Source organism: Siniperca chuatsi, linkage group LG4 (genome assembly GCF_020085105.1).
Source record: "Siniperca chuatsi isolate FFG_IHB_CAS linkage group LG4, ASM2008510v1, whole genome shotgun sequence".
Lineage (NCBI taxonomy): Eukaryota > Metazoa > Chordata > Actinopteri > Centrarchiformes > Sinipercidae > Siniperca > Siniperca chuatsi.
Window position 1 is genome coordinate 9,732,205 of NC_058045.1, and position 17,356 is coordinate 9,749,560.

Genomic DNA, 17,356 nt, shown 5'->3' on the forward strand with positions numbered 1-17,356 from the left:
TGTACTTTGTGTTTTATAAAATATAAACAAAACAAACAACAAGCATTCAGCAGTGAGATTGTATTCTTAGTGTGTTATAACATTACATTCATTCAGCAATGTATATATTGATACATTCTTCAACTGTACGCTCTGGTAAAGGTAATGATCACCCATACTGTATGTCTTTGAAAAGTAGGTGTGTCTTTGGCCTTCAGCATCACCATAATACACATAGTTTAGTGCCTTTGTACAGCATACTATTATCTTCTTTTAATACTTACTGTAATAGATTATCATGTCAGATTGAGAATGAATCCCTGGTCAGTAATTCTTCATAATAACATGCATATACTGTAGGAGTAATATGGCCTTTCCAACCAAATCCTTGAGTAATCCAAAGTATTTACAGTAGAAGTACATTTTTAAACTCCATACACATTATAAAAATGACTAAATAAAAATAAATGTACTAATTTATCTCTTCATAAGAAAATAATCATGACCTTAAAGCTACTTCTCTTCACACACCAGAAACTCACGTACAGTACTACAGACAGAGTATTCACATTGTAAGGCCATTATGACAATGTAATTCAAGATAAAACCTGAAAATGAGAACTGGATGTTCTTTACAGCATTGCAACAAGAGGCCGAAAAAATAAAATGATAGAAAAATAAATTCTCCTCGTCCCACTGAGCCACCTGTCCATCATCTGTCCATCACCTCCACACAGCCAGACATGCAGAACTACAGTGGGCTGATCCATGCAGGGTCTCTATATGTAGATAGGCGTTTCTTGTCCTGTCAGCAGTCTGAACATCACAGCAGGCATCGTCTTCATGTTGATCTGGCAGAGGGGCAGGGATGAGAGCAGCGGGGACTATTACACTGTCAGCTCAAGAGCCCATTTATAGAGGCACAGTCGTAATCACATCACTTGAATCGGGGCCTAATTTACTCCCTTCTGTGCCACCAGAGAGACAGAAGAGACCTTGGATCCATTACTGACAAATAATAAGCTTTTATGGCTTTAATGGAGCTATATACTGGGAGAAATTGGGAAAACACACACGTACAAAATCACAGTATGTTAACAGCTGGTGAATGTGTAAGTAATGGAGCAGACTAAGAATGGTTGATAAAGACCATGGCCATAAATTAAGCAATTTGTAATGTTGTTTACAGTAAACTGTCGACTCTAAGAAACAGATTTATTATTCCTTGGGCTTGAATCTACAGATTAAAGGAATAGTTTGACATTTTGGGAAATACATTTATTCACTCTCTTGCCAAGAGTGAGATGAGAAGACTGACACCACTCTCGTATGTGTATGATAAATATGAAGCTACAGCAGGCAGCCGGTTAGCTTAGCTTAGCATAAAGACTGGAAACATAGGCAAACAGCTAGCTTGGCTTTGTCCAAAGGTAACAAAATGTGCTAGCATCTCTAAAGTTCACTAGTTAACATGTTGTATCTTCCGTACAAAAACCGAAGTGTAAAAACAACACAATGTAGTTTTATGGTTATGTGTCTGACTATTTCCTGACCCAGTGCAATAACTTCCTGGAGTCTTGTCAGCAACCTCTATATATATATGGAATTACAAATTGCTTCATTTCTGGCTAGGCAAGTTTTCTCAAACAATCATCTGCTACACTACCACACTTGATTTTATCAGCTTTTGCATAGAGATTTCAATATTTAACTTTTTTCTTTTTACCAAGGTCTTTTATTGATTTTATTTATTGATTAAATGCGGGCTGTAGTCCTGTATGTATTCAGTACTCTGGGCCTGGAACCAGTCTACGTAAAACTGATCTAATCTGTATGTATATCTTTAAAAGGCCTGCATGGTACAGTGATTTGTGTGGTGCAGTAATGAGCGAAAATTGCCATCTTGTGGCACAAGGAGTTCTTACCTCACCCACTGAGACAGACAGGGTTTGAACAATCTTCTCATGTGCCATGGCAACAACACTCTGACCATTTATTTCAATGATTCTGTGTCCAACACGAACACCGCCCCGCTCAGCTATGCCACCTCGCATCAGACTGCAGATCTGAGGATGTGATAAAGACACTTTATATGTAACTGCATAGTATATAGCACAACCCTCACTCTTTAAAAGCGGTACTCTTCAGAAGTTGCCAACCATTCATTTTGAGCCTCAACCTAAAGTTTAGTGACATATTTCATACTAACAAGGGCTTACTCACAATGCCATTCTGCACACTGAAACCAAGCTGGAACTTGAGATCAGGTCTCTTGATGAGGACAGTGGTGACAGGAGGGCAGCTCACAATACTCAGCTTTACCTTCACCTGGTTCTTCAGACCCTGGACCATTTCCCAAAAAAACATAAAAACACATTAATGTTACAGTAACATGTCCACCCATGAAAAGACCAAAACCAACAATGAATGTATCCTACTAACTAGTATAACCTATAGCCAAAGCCTGATATGGCTTATTCCACTGTGCCATAAAGCTTCATTGGTGTTCAAAACAAATATTTAATAAATGGGAGCTGCAGTTTCTTTTCTTTTGAACTCTCATACATCCTGCTAAATACTTACTGGTGCACCAAATCCACGACTAAAAATAGTCTAACAAATTCACTGTTTAACTTACTTATGATTAAATCAAACATTTATTCATTCATGTGTTCTTTTCCCACTTATGCAACATAGCTAAAATTAGGTCTTTTCTTTCCTTGGCTGATGCAGAGATCCTAATTCATGCCTTTGTTTCATCTAGATTGGATCACTGTAACGTTTTGTTGACTGGCCTACCGCACACTACTACTAAAAGTCTTCAAATGGTTCAGAATACTGCAGCTACGGATCTTAACTAAAACCAGAAAATTTGACCATATTTCACCAATTGTAGCTTCACTTCATTGGCCCACTATCGGACTTTAAGGTGCTTCTGATGACTTATAAAATTATAAATGGGCTCAACCCTCCTAATCTCTCTGATCTCATTAAACCTTATGTCCCATCCCGTGCTCTCCGCTCTCAGAATACTGGGCTCCTGTCCAGTTTACAAGAAGTCAGCTGGCTGCAGGGCCTTTTCCTATCGTGCCACTTTTCTCTGAAATAATCTTCCCGTTGACATCAGACAGTCTGACTCTGCTGAGGCCTTTAAATCTAAACTGAAAACTCATCTTTTTGCTTTAACTTTCAATTAGTATTTATCCTTCCATACCTCAGGCCTCGGATCTGTTACCACTTTACTTACGGCAGGTCGGTCTCAGTCTCAATTAAATTCTCAGTCAATTATATTAACATTTGTACTTATAGTCCATGTTTATCCTGCCGACAAGAAATCAATTAACAGACTGCAAGCTATTTGATATCGGCTTCAAATGTGTTGATATCGCTTGCATTTCTCTAACCCTCTGCTGTTTTGGGGGGTCAACCTACAGCCTACACCAGTCCATCAATCAATCAATCAATCAATGTCAGATCCATCCAGCGCCACCACTAAACCATTGTGCCATTTCCTGATTCAAATATTTCCTTATCTAAGTGAAGACTGAATGAATATTGAACATGAACGTGAAAACAGGAGGTGCCCGATATGCTCTGTACCTTGATGATGCCCTGACAAGTGGCAAGTGGCAGCCCCACCAGGCTGGTGTCATTGATGGACATAATCTGGTCCCCAACACTGAGTTTTCCAGAGCGAGCTGCAGGGCCGCTGTTCAGCATACTGGCCAGGATGACGGTGGGCAGAATGGAGCCCCAACCAGACTCCACGATCACCACACCGAGGCACTCCCCTTTCTGCTTGTCCACATACAGCTGGAATGCAGAAAAAGGCATTTCTTAATTTAATTTCTTTAATTTAAAGCACATTTTGAATTTCATATGTGGGAGTTCAGAAGATTTGTGGGATTGTTAAGGGAAATCATCATCCACATGTCACCTGCAGCCAAATAAAAAATGTTGCACCTCTTTACAGTTGTCTGAGTTTGAGAAATGGACGAGGTCATCGTGGTACATTTCCTGGGAGTTGATGATGTCACTGTATTGTTTCTGGCTCAAGTCGGTCGGGTTGATGCCATTGGCTCGCAGGAATTCTCTGTAGGCCACGCTAAAAGCCTGACCGATGGACTGTGCAATGAGCTGTGCCTGTAGGAAGGGGAGCGTTTGGGGAAAACTACTCAGTGGAAAGACTATGCTAGTTGACAACAGCAAGGAGGTGAGAAAGATCACAATGGTTTAAGTGACCATGAAACAATAACAATATCTAAAACAAAACTAAAATATAAACTCAAAACTAAAAATGTATGTGAAGTTAAGCAGCAAACACTCACATCCTCTGACTCAAAGACATAGCAGATCATCCTGTACTGACTCTTCCCTTCGCTGGCAGAGTCGGGAGATTCTGTGAAATCCTCTGATGAGGCCTGAGACATGCGCCTCCGTGCCATCAGAACCACAATACTGCCAATGTCTGCGATATAGGAGATGGTACGCAAGGCACTGTCCATCATTATCTCCTATTTGGAGCAAAAATAATGGCAATCATTACTCATGTCTAAAAAGAGATTCACTAAAATGATTAAACACAGAAGGGAAGCTGAATCAACACACAAAGAGTTACTAACCTGTGTGTCTGCATTCAGCACTTTGACAGCTTTAGTGGAGATAAATAGGTCCACTTCTGTCATCATTTGAGAGTCTTCATCTTGGCTCTTTTAAATAAATAACATATTGTTTTAATCAGACATTTTATATTTCTCTACTTTAATCTCACAATGCAAACTTGCAGCTCATTACCAGTACACTAACATGGGCAGGTGAGAAAAAAGGCATACAATAGCTCCACCGTGTGGTAACAAAATGACTCTGCTGCATGGCTTACCCTTAAATAAATCAGCTGGCAATACAGGTACATATATGTTTAACAATTCCCCCAATTCGTTGAAATCCAAAGTAAAAGGCACTTTGGGAATACAAGTTTCTGCCAGTGCTGTTATACTTAGAGACATCAATTTTGATTCTTAAACATGCAAACACACCCTTAGGATTTGGAATCAAGTCTGTATCTCTGTTAGTTTGATGGCTAAAGCTTAAAAGACAACTTGTCTAATGGCAAAAATCCCACCCAGATCACCATCAAATTCCAATCAATTACTCCTGGACACAAGGCCAATCTATTTGCCAAGATACTTTGAAATCTGTCCCTACATTTTTGAGAAACAGAAACAGGAAGAAAGCATACAGTAATCTCTTTGGCAGATTTGCATATTAAAAAAAATCAAATCAATGGATGTTAACGACTGCCTCTCTGAAGAGCCAGATTACCTTGATACGACTGACAGCTTCATGAGCCTGGGACATGCGGACAGACTTGGATGGATTTTTATCAGACAACACCTGAGTGCAGCCAAGGTAGTTAGCAGCAAAGATGATCCCATCAATAAGATCTTCTGGCTCACAGGGACCTGGGACTATGCAGCAAAACAAAAGGCTCTCATTGTAAAACACTGTAATGTGCTGCAAAGAAAACTATGAAATGTTGGAATATTATGAGACAATTACCATCCTCAAAGCTGGGGAAAGCAGCAGCTTCCTGTGTTTTCTTTAAAATAAGTTAACATGTCAATAAGTTAGACTTCAGTGGAAAATTTTTATGGTAATAATACTCAAGAAGACATTTCAGCCATATCAATTATCACAACAAATATTTGTGAGTATTGTGGCCCATATATTACAAAAGCATTCTCCAAACTTTAGCGTGAGTAATGAAAAATGAAAAAAGGCAGATTAGTTAGCAAAAACTACATGGTAATAAATTAAAAGTGGGTGGATTACATCTTTGACAAAAAGATATCTTGGCTGAAACCTGCTGTGTAATAAGTCTTCACCTTGGGTGTGTTGCTCTCCTCTGCAGGGATGGGCTCTGGACACTGAGGCCCCCTTGGCTGCTCTGGCACGTCCACAGGTATCACAGCTGTGCTTGGCTTCTCACCCTGTTGTATACAAACATCTGTTTTAACTTAGGCAAGCCTTGTTTGAAATGTTTCTTGCTCTCCTGTGTAGATGATAACCCCATGGGGAAAAGTCGACAAAGACTATTTATGGCAAAGCATGTAATTAAAATCTTACTTAATTCACTCTGGGACACAGTGCTGGTAGATTGTGCAGAAACATTAACAAACACAAGCCACAGGGGATGAGATCTGACAAAGACCTGCCCTATTTGCATTGGTTACCTGCTGAGGTTTCTCTGGCCGTCTCTGCCTCTCCTCGAGAGGCTCCCTCTGTTTCTCCGGTGTGTGATGTGGAGCCAGGGATGGTTTGATAACCCTGGATTCGCTCTCCTGGCTGTTAGCAGAGGCGGGACTAGGTCTGGGAACAGGAGGAGTCTCTCTACGAGGCTGGGCCTTCTGGGTGTCGGCAGGCGACTGAGCATGGGAACGACGAGGTGGTGGAGGAGGATGCTGCTTACTGGAACCAGACCTAGCTTTGGTCCGCACAGCAGCCTTTTTGGCATCCTTTGACGATGTCTTTGGACGCTGTTCAGTGCTGTTGGTCGCGCATCCTTTGATCCCAGAAACAATTTGCTCAATGTCCTCTCCTGTTCCCCTCCTCCCTCGTCCTTTACCCTGCCTCTCTTTCTCCTTTGAACCCATGTGAGACGACTCACACTTCTTACTGGCTCCTGGGATATTATGGTTTCTTGCGACTCGAGTGTCATCTTCTCTTTCCCTTTCATCACCTCCCTTTCTAATTCTTTCATTCTCGTTGTCCTGATAAAGAGTTTGAACACTGTCCTCTGTCTCCTCTAAATCCTCTATAAATTTAGCCCCATCCAGCACCTCTTCTATCTCATCTCCGTCACTGAAGAAGAACCTGTTCTCCTGGCCCTTTTCCACCTCCGTCTCTGCTTCACCCCCAGCAGACGGAGCACAATGCGACCTAAAGCGACGGCCCGTTTTGTGAGGTTTAGTGTCTGATTGTGATCCCTCACATATTTCTGTGCCATGATGAGGCCTGGGAGTGAACTGATCAACAGCACTGCTGTTCTCATTAATATTATCACCTACTGCATGCTTTATATAGCCACCATCCTCAGGACAGTACTGTTTGTAATACTTCATGTCCACAACACCCTCTCTGTTTAAATGCAGCACCTGATCATAGTCCTGCTCGACATCAGAGCCCACGTTGTCGTACTCAGAGCAGGTGTCCTCCATGTTCTCAGGACTGGGGTCACAACTCATGTAATAGTGGTTTGCAGGGAGACGAGGAGTCAGCTGGTCATTGTTATCATCCTTCAAAGTACACGGTGGTTGCTCGGACGCCTCCTTCACCAAACCTCGCTGCTCTTCTTGGTTCTGTTTAGTGAGTTCTGGACCGGGGCACGGTGGGGGGCTGGGAGCCAATATTTTGGAAATGGTTCCTGGCCTCTTTCCATGAGCCATAACTGGCCCTGTAAGCCCACTACCCTCAACCCTGTGAACATTAATAAATAACCAAAATTAGATTTTTGAGATGCTTGCATCATTCTCTCTGTACATTTTCACTTGATATCTTCAACAGCACATTCATATTCTCTACAATCTGTTACTGCCTTTTTTCAAATACAACCAGAAAAATCGTTGCACAAATATTAAGTTTTATAAGAGAATTTATATGAATCTTGTCAAATTTTTCACTGGAACCAACATAATGTAGAAATGAACTGTCACAGGTTATGCCTCTCTTTCTTCCATAAATACACACATATTTAAGATTCAGTTTCAGCTACAATAAACCTCTTCCCTTGTTTACTTCGCAAGCTATTACAATACAACCCAACAACACATTCCCAGAGCATCTCTCTAGCGCTTCACACTATGCCAGATTTAAACAACATATGATCAAAGATTCTTTTCCACACTTACACAAACATTTGGAATGAGATCCCCTATTATATCAGAGCAAATGTCTCTGTTTCACACTAAACGAACACAGAAACAATCCCTACTTCAAGGACAAACAGTAGCCACTCATTAAAGTCATAATAATGTACATCCATCTATTACTTCTACAACATCTAACACAGTCACGCGCCATTTCAGTCCTTTTGTCTGCGGAGACTGCTGGCGTTGTTTGTTATCTGTCATCTTGCTTTGTTGTGTCTGCTCTAATTTTGTCTTGACGTCCTTGACGACAGGAAAACTGTGAGTCAGGCCAGTAGCTGGTGATGTTTTTCTTATGTAAAATCATTACTTTTTCTACTTAAAGTATACCCTCACTTACAAACTCATCCTTGAAACATTTATATAATGTGGTTAGTGTGGGTGCCAGATTTACGATCCATCCATTTGTTTTCTGAGGAAACTGTTAGTGGAATAGTACATCATTCTTTTGACATCTGAATAGCATCTCTGAATGGATATTTGCACTGAACTAAGGCACAGCACAACATCCTACGTATTGGCAAATGAACAGATAATGCCACAGTTCCATAAGAATGCAAACTGCTGGAGGAAAACTAATTTCTTTGCACTCTGTCTCTTTTATGTTTTTTTAGTTGCTTAAGGAGCCAAATAACAACAAAAAAGAAAAGATACCAATCACAACACTGTTACACTTAATCAAACTAGGTCACACAGTACTATAGATTTGCCTCATGTGTTGGTGCGCACTGTTTTGTCTTATTTTGTTTGTTAATTCAGTGGTGTTACATTACACTTATTATCTCTGCTGACGGCACATAGTCTTTATACTTTATACTGTGAACATTTGCATATCCCTTGTTTAATATTTTCAACATTCCATCCTTTTTATTTTAAGAACTGTACAGCTCTTTTCATTTTGAAAAACAGATATATGTTACATCTTTTTTAAAATATATATTTTAATGGTAAATGTCTACTTTATGATGTATGATTCTTGACTTTTGCAGTACTTGTTTTTTTTATTGTCTTACTATAGATAATGTTATGCACCAGTATACCAAGGCAAATTCCTGGTATGTGAAAACCTACTTGGCAATAAACCTGATTCTGATTCTGAAGAAAATAACTGGCAGATTGATCGATAATGAAAATAATAGTTAGTTGCAGCCCTACAGTACTGCAAACATACACCAACAAAAGGACATTATGAAATCATTAATTCAACAAATAAACACAAATCCTATTAATTGTACATACATTGTTACACATTTAGGAGGACCAATACAGTGATTTACACTGACTTTTCTAAATAAGACTTCCCAGGTCCATCAACATCACAGTGGTCTGATACCGGCACAGTCTAAACATGTCAACACCCTCATCAAAACATGAACCATCTAAGCTTGTGGCTGAACTGGAAAAACGCTTCTGGATATAATTTAGCTTTAACACACTAAACACAATAAATCCCAACCGTTCACAGTGTTGATCAGATGATAATGCAACTGAGATAACGGTATTATGAGTCCAAATACCTAAACCCCCGATACAGAAGAAAACGCGGACCTAATCATGACCTCTCCATGGTGCTGAAGTGGTAATTTAAAAACAAAAAGGTTCATAAGAGGCTTGAATTGAGGTTCGGTTTTTAAGATTTCACGCCCTGCCCTTGGCGCATTTGTGGTGGCATTTTATAAAGCCATTACGCCTAACTTCTGCCGCAGCTGCAGGAGTGGTTGTTGTGGTTGCTCCGGTTTCCCCACAAGTGGACGCCGCATTCCCATAAATATCGATAAGATAATCGGATATTTGGTTTTCCTGCGCATATAGCACGCAGTGACTGAGCGGACACCCCCCACAAACACACACACACACACACACACACACACACAAACTAACACACACTCACACAGACTGCTGTTTTCACCATATGGAAGCAATATTATCCTGCTGCTGCAATTCACATCGACCTTGATTTGAAGCATCGAGACTGCACCACGCTGACATCCAGCTTATGAGCTGATGTGCCAGAGGAGCACATCCAGCATTGTCTTCAGCCCTGTTGTCGGTAGCCAGATAGGCCTTTATGCATCTCTACAAGAATTTGTTTTTTTGTGTTTTTTTACACTTGCACTTAGATAATAACAGTGTGGCACTTACCAACATCAGTCCTTTCGGCGGCCCTCCTTATAAAATGCCCGCGTGCTGATCAGATCAGATTGCTCTCCGGAATGGTGATTTTTGAATAAAAGCCGCACAGCAGCCCAGGAACCTGTGTAGAAAATACACCCCCATCATGTGCTCTCTGCTCTGTTCTGTTCCCTCAACAAATAACACGCATAATGATTGCGTAGTCAAACATACGTCTTAATAACTGACCCATATCATTTTCACAGATATTTCTTATATATTTAACAGAGTACCGAGATCTCATTTAGGATGTAAAATTGGTGATTGGTAGGCCTTTATGTTTTGCATTATATTACCATTTACTCTAATTTCATATATATGCATGCTTATTCTACATCTTGAACAACATTTTTTGATTTATTTTACCTTGGCTTTTTGCATTTAGGTCGAAAACATCGATGTAGTTGTGATCGATTACTACACCCTAAAAGGCGTTCTGCGCTCCGCTGGTTAAGCCTGAGAAGCGGGATTGTTATTATCGTGCAGCCCTTCTTTTACCGAATGAGATACACTGTTACCGGTATGTAAACTTGGAATCATTTTTATAATGCACGCGTGAAGCACCAAAAGCTACAAATGTGTGACATTTTAAAATGAAGTGTTTCTTTAGCTAATCGGAGCCTCATCATTCCTGTCCACACCAATCATTTCCCTCAGAGTATGCAACAAAGAAAAGCTTCTAAAAAACGCAAAGGTTTTCATCGAGCAACACCACTTCCGCCTGCATCATGTCCGAGAGAGCCACCAAAGACAAACTCAAGCGATGTTTGTCTTTGTCCAAGAGCAAGAAGAAAGGCAATGTCAAAGCTGGGATTTCTGCCAGTGCTGCTGCCGCCACAACTCCAATCACCTCGTTCTTCAGCAGCCAGCCTCCATCTAAGCTGGCCTGCCCCCTGTGTGGCCAGTTGGTACCGAGATTCAAGATCAATGAGCACATTGATTTGCAATGTCGGAACTTTGAGAGAGGAGACAGCAGTGTCGCCTCAGCAAGTAATAGTGTTGTGCCAAGCATCCAGCTGTCACCCAGAAGAAATCCCCCAAAGTCCCCAGAGCTGGATCCAAACAAGGAAGAAGAGGTCAAAGAGACCAAGACCAGCCCTTATTTCAAAAAGAACAACTTTCAGCAGGCACCACGGGAGATAAACACTAAAAGTGTGGTCAGGACGATTGACCTGGGAAGCCTCTCCTCCAAGTTATCTAGGAAATGTCATAAGGTACTTGAGAGGACACAGACAGACAATAAACATGCACCGACATATCCTGAAAATGACATATATTCTTCTGAGACACTCAGCAGCTCACAGAAAGAAAATCTTCTGATTCAGAGGTTAGGCGACAAAAAAGATTGTGTGACAGTCATTGACCTTACAACAACTAGTGCAGACATTCCAACAGCAGTGGAAGATCTATCATGTCCAGATAAAGGACAACATCTTGAACACAAAGCATCTAAATCAGAGACTGTCGAAAAACTGGTTACTCCAAAGCTGCACGCCTCTTCCTCCAAACTAGCAAAGAGAAAAAAGGAAACAGTTTCCACTGGCAGGGTTTCTGGTTTCAGAAAGAAAGCAAAATATGAGGGGAGCAGCAGAGAGCCAGAGGAGGTGTTGTCGAGTGAAAGTATAGCAGAAACAACTGATACGGACCAACTTAAAACTGAGGTAACTTCTACTACTACTACTACTCGCGACTCCCCTCTGAGTTCAGAGGAAACGTATGAGAAAAGTGCTGCAGCGATCATTAGTGATTCACTGCCAGAGTCTGTTGTTGAGAACCCCACTATTGACCAGGCTGTCGATAGCTCTCACCCCCCACGGCTTCCCTACTACCTCCGTAACTTCCGGACTGTACTACAGGCTGTCCTGGAGAACGAGGACGACAGGGCATTGTTCGACCAGCATGATATATCGTTCGTACATGCATTTGAGAAGCTCTCAGGTATGCTGAAATATCACTCAGTCGTTGTTATTTAATATAAATAAAGCTTCATCACTCACATGTATTTTTCCTCTCAAAGACAAGGGGCAGAAGCTGTATGTGAGACTCTTTCAGAGGAAACTGAAGTGGCTCCAAGTAAATAAACTGGATTATGAAGAGATATGCAGTGATCTGGGACCTGTTGCTGAGGAGCTGGTTCAAGGTGGTTTTCTACAGACAGGTAAATGATATATGATATATTTTAACATTTTGGAGCATCTTTAGGAGAGTTAGCTAAAACCTCTTGAATTATTGACATATTTATAAGTATGCAGTCGAAGGCTGTGTATTCATGTTCCTCCTGTTGTTTCTTCATCATGACTGCCGTAACTGCAGTTAATGAGGGAGCGGCTGTGGCTCAGGAGGTAGAGCCGGTCGCCGATTAGGGTTGTCCCAGGGTTGACGGTTCGATCCCCGGCTCTTCCTGTCCATGTGTTGAAGTGTCTTTGAGCAAGACACTGAACCCCAAGTTGCACCCGATGGGCAGGCCAGCGCCTTGCAGCGTTAATGAGAGGCAAAATTGTAAAGCACTTTGTCCATTAAGGCAGAAAAGCGGCATATAAATGCAGTCGATTTACCATTTGTGTTGGTTACATTTTCACAGTTTTAGCTTAGAAACACAATGAAATGTGTGAATTAAAAGGAAACACTTTTTATCCCTCCTGATTTGTAACTGCTGTTACTCAAAGGTGGTTTAGATGGTAGGGAGAGTGAGGAAAGAAGGAAAGGTAACAGAGGAGATAATATGTGAAATACATCACCCAATGCATGCCGGGATAGACTCCTGCCCCCCTTCTACTCTGCACAAAATCAGCCACTGGTCCCCAAGGGCCCCCAAATGCTGGAACAGTCATCCTGTTAAAATTCGGCTTTCTACCTCAGTGACCTCCTTTAAATCTCTACTAAAAACAATTTCTTGCATTAATTGGTCTTTATGTACTGTCACTTTTAACTTCTACCTTGTACCAATCATTTTTGCCATATTGTTTTTAATGAAGCACTTTGTAACATTGTTTTGAAAAGTGCTATACAAATAAAGTATATATAATAAAGTATGTATGTTATCCTGCTGAAACACCGCAAACATGTTCATTTTCTGGTTTTCTCTTGTCGATGCCCTTCTGTGCTGTTTTTGTATATTAAAGAGAGTGACCTCCAGGAGTTAGGGGAGGCTCTGGATCTCCTGCCTGCTCCTGAACTCAAAACTCTGGCTAAGACTTTCCATCTGGGCAATTCTGGGACTCAGAAACAGCAGCTAGTGGATGGACTTCTCCGTCTGAGCAGGCAAAAGTCCCTTTTCTCTCTGACCCCTGCGCAAAATAACATCGGGGCTGTCATCCTCAAAAGGTGAGATGATCAAATACATTGTGTTCATTCACAGTACTAGTATTGCAGTAATGATCTCATCCTTGTTCTCTCTAACCTTAAAGGGCAAAGCAGCTTGCAGGTTTCTGTGTGCGTCTGTGTCGTGGTCCTCGGGCCGTCTTCTCTCGCATCCTTCTACTCTTCTCTCTGACGGACAACATGGATGAGGAGGAGATGGCGGCTGGTGGGCAGAGCCAGCTCTTCACCATCCTGCTGGTCAACTCAGGACGTCTGGCCTTCCCAGACTACACAGTGCAGCGTGCATCCAAGGTGTTCGGGGACAGAGAGGATCTTATCAGGTGAGGGTGTGCTCTTCAGTTGAGTTAATGGTATTCTATGTATGCAGGATAGCCAGGAATAAATACTCATGATTCCATCCATCACACCAGATATGAAGCATCCATGCGAGCCCTGCAAGAGGTAGTCTCAGCTATGCAGGGAGGTCAGTGGGAAGAGGCCGTGGAGCTTTGCACTGCTGCCAAAAGTGCCTGGCAGGAGCTGAGGAAAAACCATGACCTCAGGTGACACAAATCTCTTTATTTGCTTCCGTCTAAAACAGAGATACAGTCTCTGGACATTGTTTGATGTTAACATTATCAATGTGTGGGATTAGTCACCAGGAGGAGCTGCCTGTGTTCCTGCGGAGCTTCACTACAGGATGGGCTTACACTCGTATCTTATCCAGAGGGGTGGAGGTCTTGCAGAGGCTACGTCGCTATGAGGTTTTCTGACCTCATCCACTCTGACTCTCACACAAATTCAAGTAGTTAAGAAGTTATGTCATAGTTGATGATGTTATGGGTTTACTTTTGTGTTACAGGAAGCAGTAGGGGAGCTGCGGTCCTTACTGTTGCAGTCTGTTTACTGTCCTGACAGCCGAGGGCGATGGTGGGATAGACTGGCGCTAAACCTTCACCAGCATCTAAAAAAACCTGAGCAAGTGAGCACCAGCATCTGTGGTTTAATTCACCTCTTTCAGACATTTTCATCATTTATCTTTTTGTGTGATGTTGTGCTCAGTAATAGCTGTTGGGTTTTCATCTGTTTGATGGTGGTCTTTTCTCATTGCTTCCTAGGCTATTTGTGCTATCAGAGATGGGCTGTCAGACCCTCTGGTGCGAACTGGACATAAACTCTCTCTTCATCAGAGAGCTGTTAGGATGAAAGAGTCTGCCAGCTTCAAAAAGTATCGCCTGCAACTAAAAGACCTGCCCACTATCGAAGTCCAAGATGTCAAACATGTGAGTTAAGCACAATATGTCAGTATTTGGGTTTCTAGGGGGAAAAAAACAAGTGTTGATTGTTGGGTGTATATAACATAATACATTAATTAATGTTTGTACTTTTGTCTGCAGGTGACCATCCGGGGACAACTGTTCCCTCATGAGGGGGGCATGGGGAAGTCTATGTTTCTTATACCAGCAAATGGAGAGGGGGAAGAGAGTGCTAATGCCACTGTAATATGCTCTGTGGAAGAGCTGTCTTTACAACATTACCGCCAACAAGGCTTTGACCAAGGTAAGCAGTTTTGCTTCACCTATTAAAAATATTTTGGTATCCTTTCATCACTTTAACATTGTATTGCCATTGTTAATGTAATAGGGATCCATGGAGAGGGCTCAACATTCTCAACATTGTTTGCTCTTCTGCTATGGGACATCATTTTTATGGAGGGTATTCCAGATGTTTTCAGAAATCCCTACCAGGTAAAGTAAGCTCTAGGTATATAATATCTGTGGGATATCTGTGCATCTATACCGGTTTAACTCATCTTCCTGTCTTCTCGCAGACATGTCCACTGGATCTTTACACAGACTGTTTCTATGAGAACAGAAAAGAGGCGATCAATTCTCGTGTGCACTTACTTAGCGAGGCATCTGTGAAAACTCTGCATGACATGTTGGAAGATGTCTGGACCTCCCACGAGGGTAAAGTGTGTTCATTGGTCAACTGGGAGCGTTTCTCATCCCTTCAACAGGCACAGGTATTAACTGTCACTCTTGTAAATATACACTCAGTGGCCACTTTATTCGGTACACCTGTAAAATCGAATACAATTAAATACAACAGCTCAGCCATAAATTCTACCTTTACAAAGATAATGTTCAGTTCTGATCAGCGACATATTCATTTAATGATATGTTCATTATTGAGGTTATAGTTTGCAGTGATGTTGAACTGGACTTCAGTATATTGAGAGGTGATTCTAACGTTTTTACCAACCCCATTTACAAACATGAGGGGGGAAGAATATTAGAAACACATTTCAATATAATGCAGTCCAGTACAAGACCACCACTAATAATAAACATGTTGTTAAACTAATACCTCTTTATATATGTATATCACATTACACATGATATAAATGTTAAAAATATACAGCAATGTTTTCCTCACATGTCTAGTTACACTTGGAAAGATAATGCAAATGCCTTGATACACTATGATAAATAACTAGGATTAGATGTTTTGTCTACACGTGTTACTCTAGGTACTAACATGGTAATAACATAACCACTGTTATACTCTATTTGCAGTCTCTTATTTCATGCATGGGTGGAGCCTTCTTAGGAGGGGTAATAGCACGAATGTCAAAAGACTACAGACACTGCCGTGGAGGTTTGCCTGATCTAGTGGTGTGGAACACCTCAAACAACAGCTACAAGGTGAGATCACGTCACATCCTGGCTCTTTGAATTTGATATTTTCCTTTGTGTATGGATTCAGGCACTCTGTGGTATCTGATTATTTTGACTCTGGGTACTGCAGCATGCAATGTGACATGGGAGGTCTTGTTGTTGTAGCTGGTGGAGGTGAAGGGGCCCAGTGACCGGCTGTCCCAGAAGCAACAGATCTGGCTGGATGAGCTGCAGAAACTTGGAGCTGATGTGGAGGTGTGCCACGTGGCGGCTACTGGAGCCAGAGGAGCTCGTCTGGAATAAACAGACACAGAAGAACTGACTGATACAACTTTGCTGCTAATTAAGTGTGGTCAAAATGGAAAATTCAGCAGACAGAATCTCTGAAAAAAAATGATCTGGGTAATTTTTCTGATTCTGGTCATCTAGGACAGATGTTGATGTTTATCTCAAAAACTCAATTTATCTTCCATATATCAGAAATGTAATCCTATTTGAGTAAATGGAAAGTTGTGGCAAGGAGTGTGCCTTGTGCCATGTGGCATTATCATCAGGCAAACCACTGCCTTCAACAGGAAGAGATGCATCATGGGATGAAGATCATCACTGAGAACTGCCAGGATCAGAAATAGCTTACTTACAGTTAATCAGAGCTGATGCATGACAGGAAACAACAGCCACACCAAACTGATGGTGTTTACTTTTCTTTGGCAACACTATATTATCGGGATCTTGGGTTGCCAAGCAACGAAAACTCACACTTAGTTGGCTGCTTATGAATTGTATGACAGCTCTATGAGTTTGTCATGCAAGTAATTACTGTGATAATATGCCTATAAATATGCCATTTGGCCACTACTCTATCAGAAAAAAACATCATTTGGGTACCAAGAAAGAAGTAATAGAAATTAAATAATAGGGCTGCAATTAATGATTATTTTCATTATCTGTCAAGTTGCAGTTTGTTTTCTCCATTAATTGATGAATTGTTTGGTCACTAAAATGTCAGAAAGTAGTGAAAATGCCTTAGATTTCATCATCACATTGCTTGTTTCATCCGACCAACAGTCCAAAGCCCAAATTATTCAGCTTACTACAACAACCATCACATACGAGAAAGAAAGGCAGCAAATCCTCACAATTGAGAAGCTGGAACTTGGGAATGTTTTTAGCATTTTTGGTTTTAAAAATTACTCAAAGGATTGATTGGTTATCAAACGGGTTACCAATTAATTTTCTGTTGATCGATTAATCAATAAAACGTTTTAGCTTTATAAAATAAAAATAAAATTGTTGTTG

The 17,356-nt window shown here is 41.2% G+C and overlaps 2 protein-coding genes across 3 annotated transcripts; one reads left to right on the forward strand and one right to left on the reverse strand.

The window, feature by feature from the left end:
- Nucleotides 1–45: 45 nt before the first annotated feature.
- On the reverse strand, nt 46–10,582 carry apba2a (amyloid beta (A4) precursor protein-binding, family A, member 2a). The gene is made up of 13 exons (XM_044192558.1): nt 10,443–10,582; nt 10,047–10,158; nt 6,213–7,455; nt 5,865–5,969; nt 5,539–5,578; nt 5,302–5,447; nt 4,602–4,688; nt 4,308–4,493; nt 3,943–4,122; nt 3,580–3,792; nt 2,203–2,322; nt 1,905–2,045; nt 46–830 (listed from the first exon to the last, which is right to left on the reverse strand). Exons 3-13 carry the CDS (start codon nt 7,422–7,424, stop codon nt 759–761), a joined length of 2,502 nt encoding a protein of 833 aa, XP_044048493.1. The 5' UTR covers nt 7,425–7,455; nt 10,047–10,158; nt 10,443–10,582; the 3' UTR covers nt 46–758.
- Nucleotides 10,466–17,342, forward strand: fan1 (FANCD2 and FANCI associated nuclease 1). Of its 2 annotated transcripts, none has more exons than XM_044192556.1 (14): nt 10,466–10,596; nt 10,734–12,014; nt 12,094–12,234; nt 13,199–13,400; nt 13,484–13,717; nt 13,808–13,939; nt 14,032–14,140; nt 14,239–14,358; nt 14,495–14,659; nt 14,774–14,936; nt 15,021–15,124; nt 15,208–15,402; nt 15,956–16,084; nt 16,223–17,342. In XM_044192556.1, the coding sequence occupies exons 2-14, from the start codon at nt 10,805–10,807 to the stop codon at nt 16,358–16,360; spliced, it is 3,042 nt and encodes a 1,013-aa protein (XP_044048491.1). In that variant the 5' UTR covers nt 10,466–10,596; nt 10,734–10,804; the 3' UTR covers nt 16,361–17,342. The 2 variants fall into 2 exon arrangements, with proteins under 2 accessions (XP_044048491.1, XP_044048492.1); XM_044192557.1 differs by having other exon boundaries at nt 10,493–10,575; nt 10,733–12,014.
- The last annotated feature ends 14 nt before the right edge of the window (nt 17,343–17,356 follow it).

Coding starts and splice junctions, on each gene's coding strand:
- fan1 (XM_044192556.1), top strand. CDS start 10,805: ATGTCCGAGAGAGCCACCAAAGACAAACTCAAGCGATGTTTGTCTTTG. Junction 13,401..13,483: donor GGGGCTGTCATCCTCAAAAG/GTGAGATGATCA, acceptor CTAACCTTAAAG/GGCAAAGCAGCTTGCAGGTT. Junction 14,359..14,494: donor ATCTAAAAAAACCTGAGCAA/GTGAGCACCAGC, acceptor ATTGCTTCCTAG/GCTATTTGTGCTATCAGAGA.
- apba2a (XM_044192558.1), bottom strand. CDS start 7,424: ATGGCTCATGGAAAGAGGCCAGGAACCATTTCCAAAATATTGGCTCCC. Junction 4,689..5,301: donor AAGCTGTCAGTCGTATCAAG/GTAATCTGGCTC, acceptor TTTATTTAAAAG/AGCCAAGATGAAGACTCTCA. Junction 4,123..4,307: donor ATGTCTTTGAGTCAGAGGAT/GTGAGTGTTTGC, acceptor CCCTTCCTACAG/GCACAGCTCATTGCACAGTC.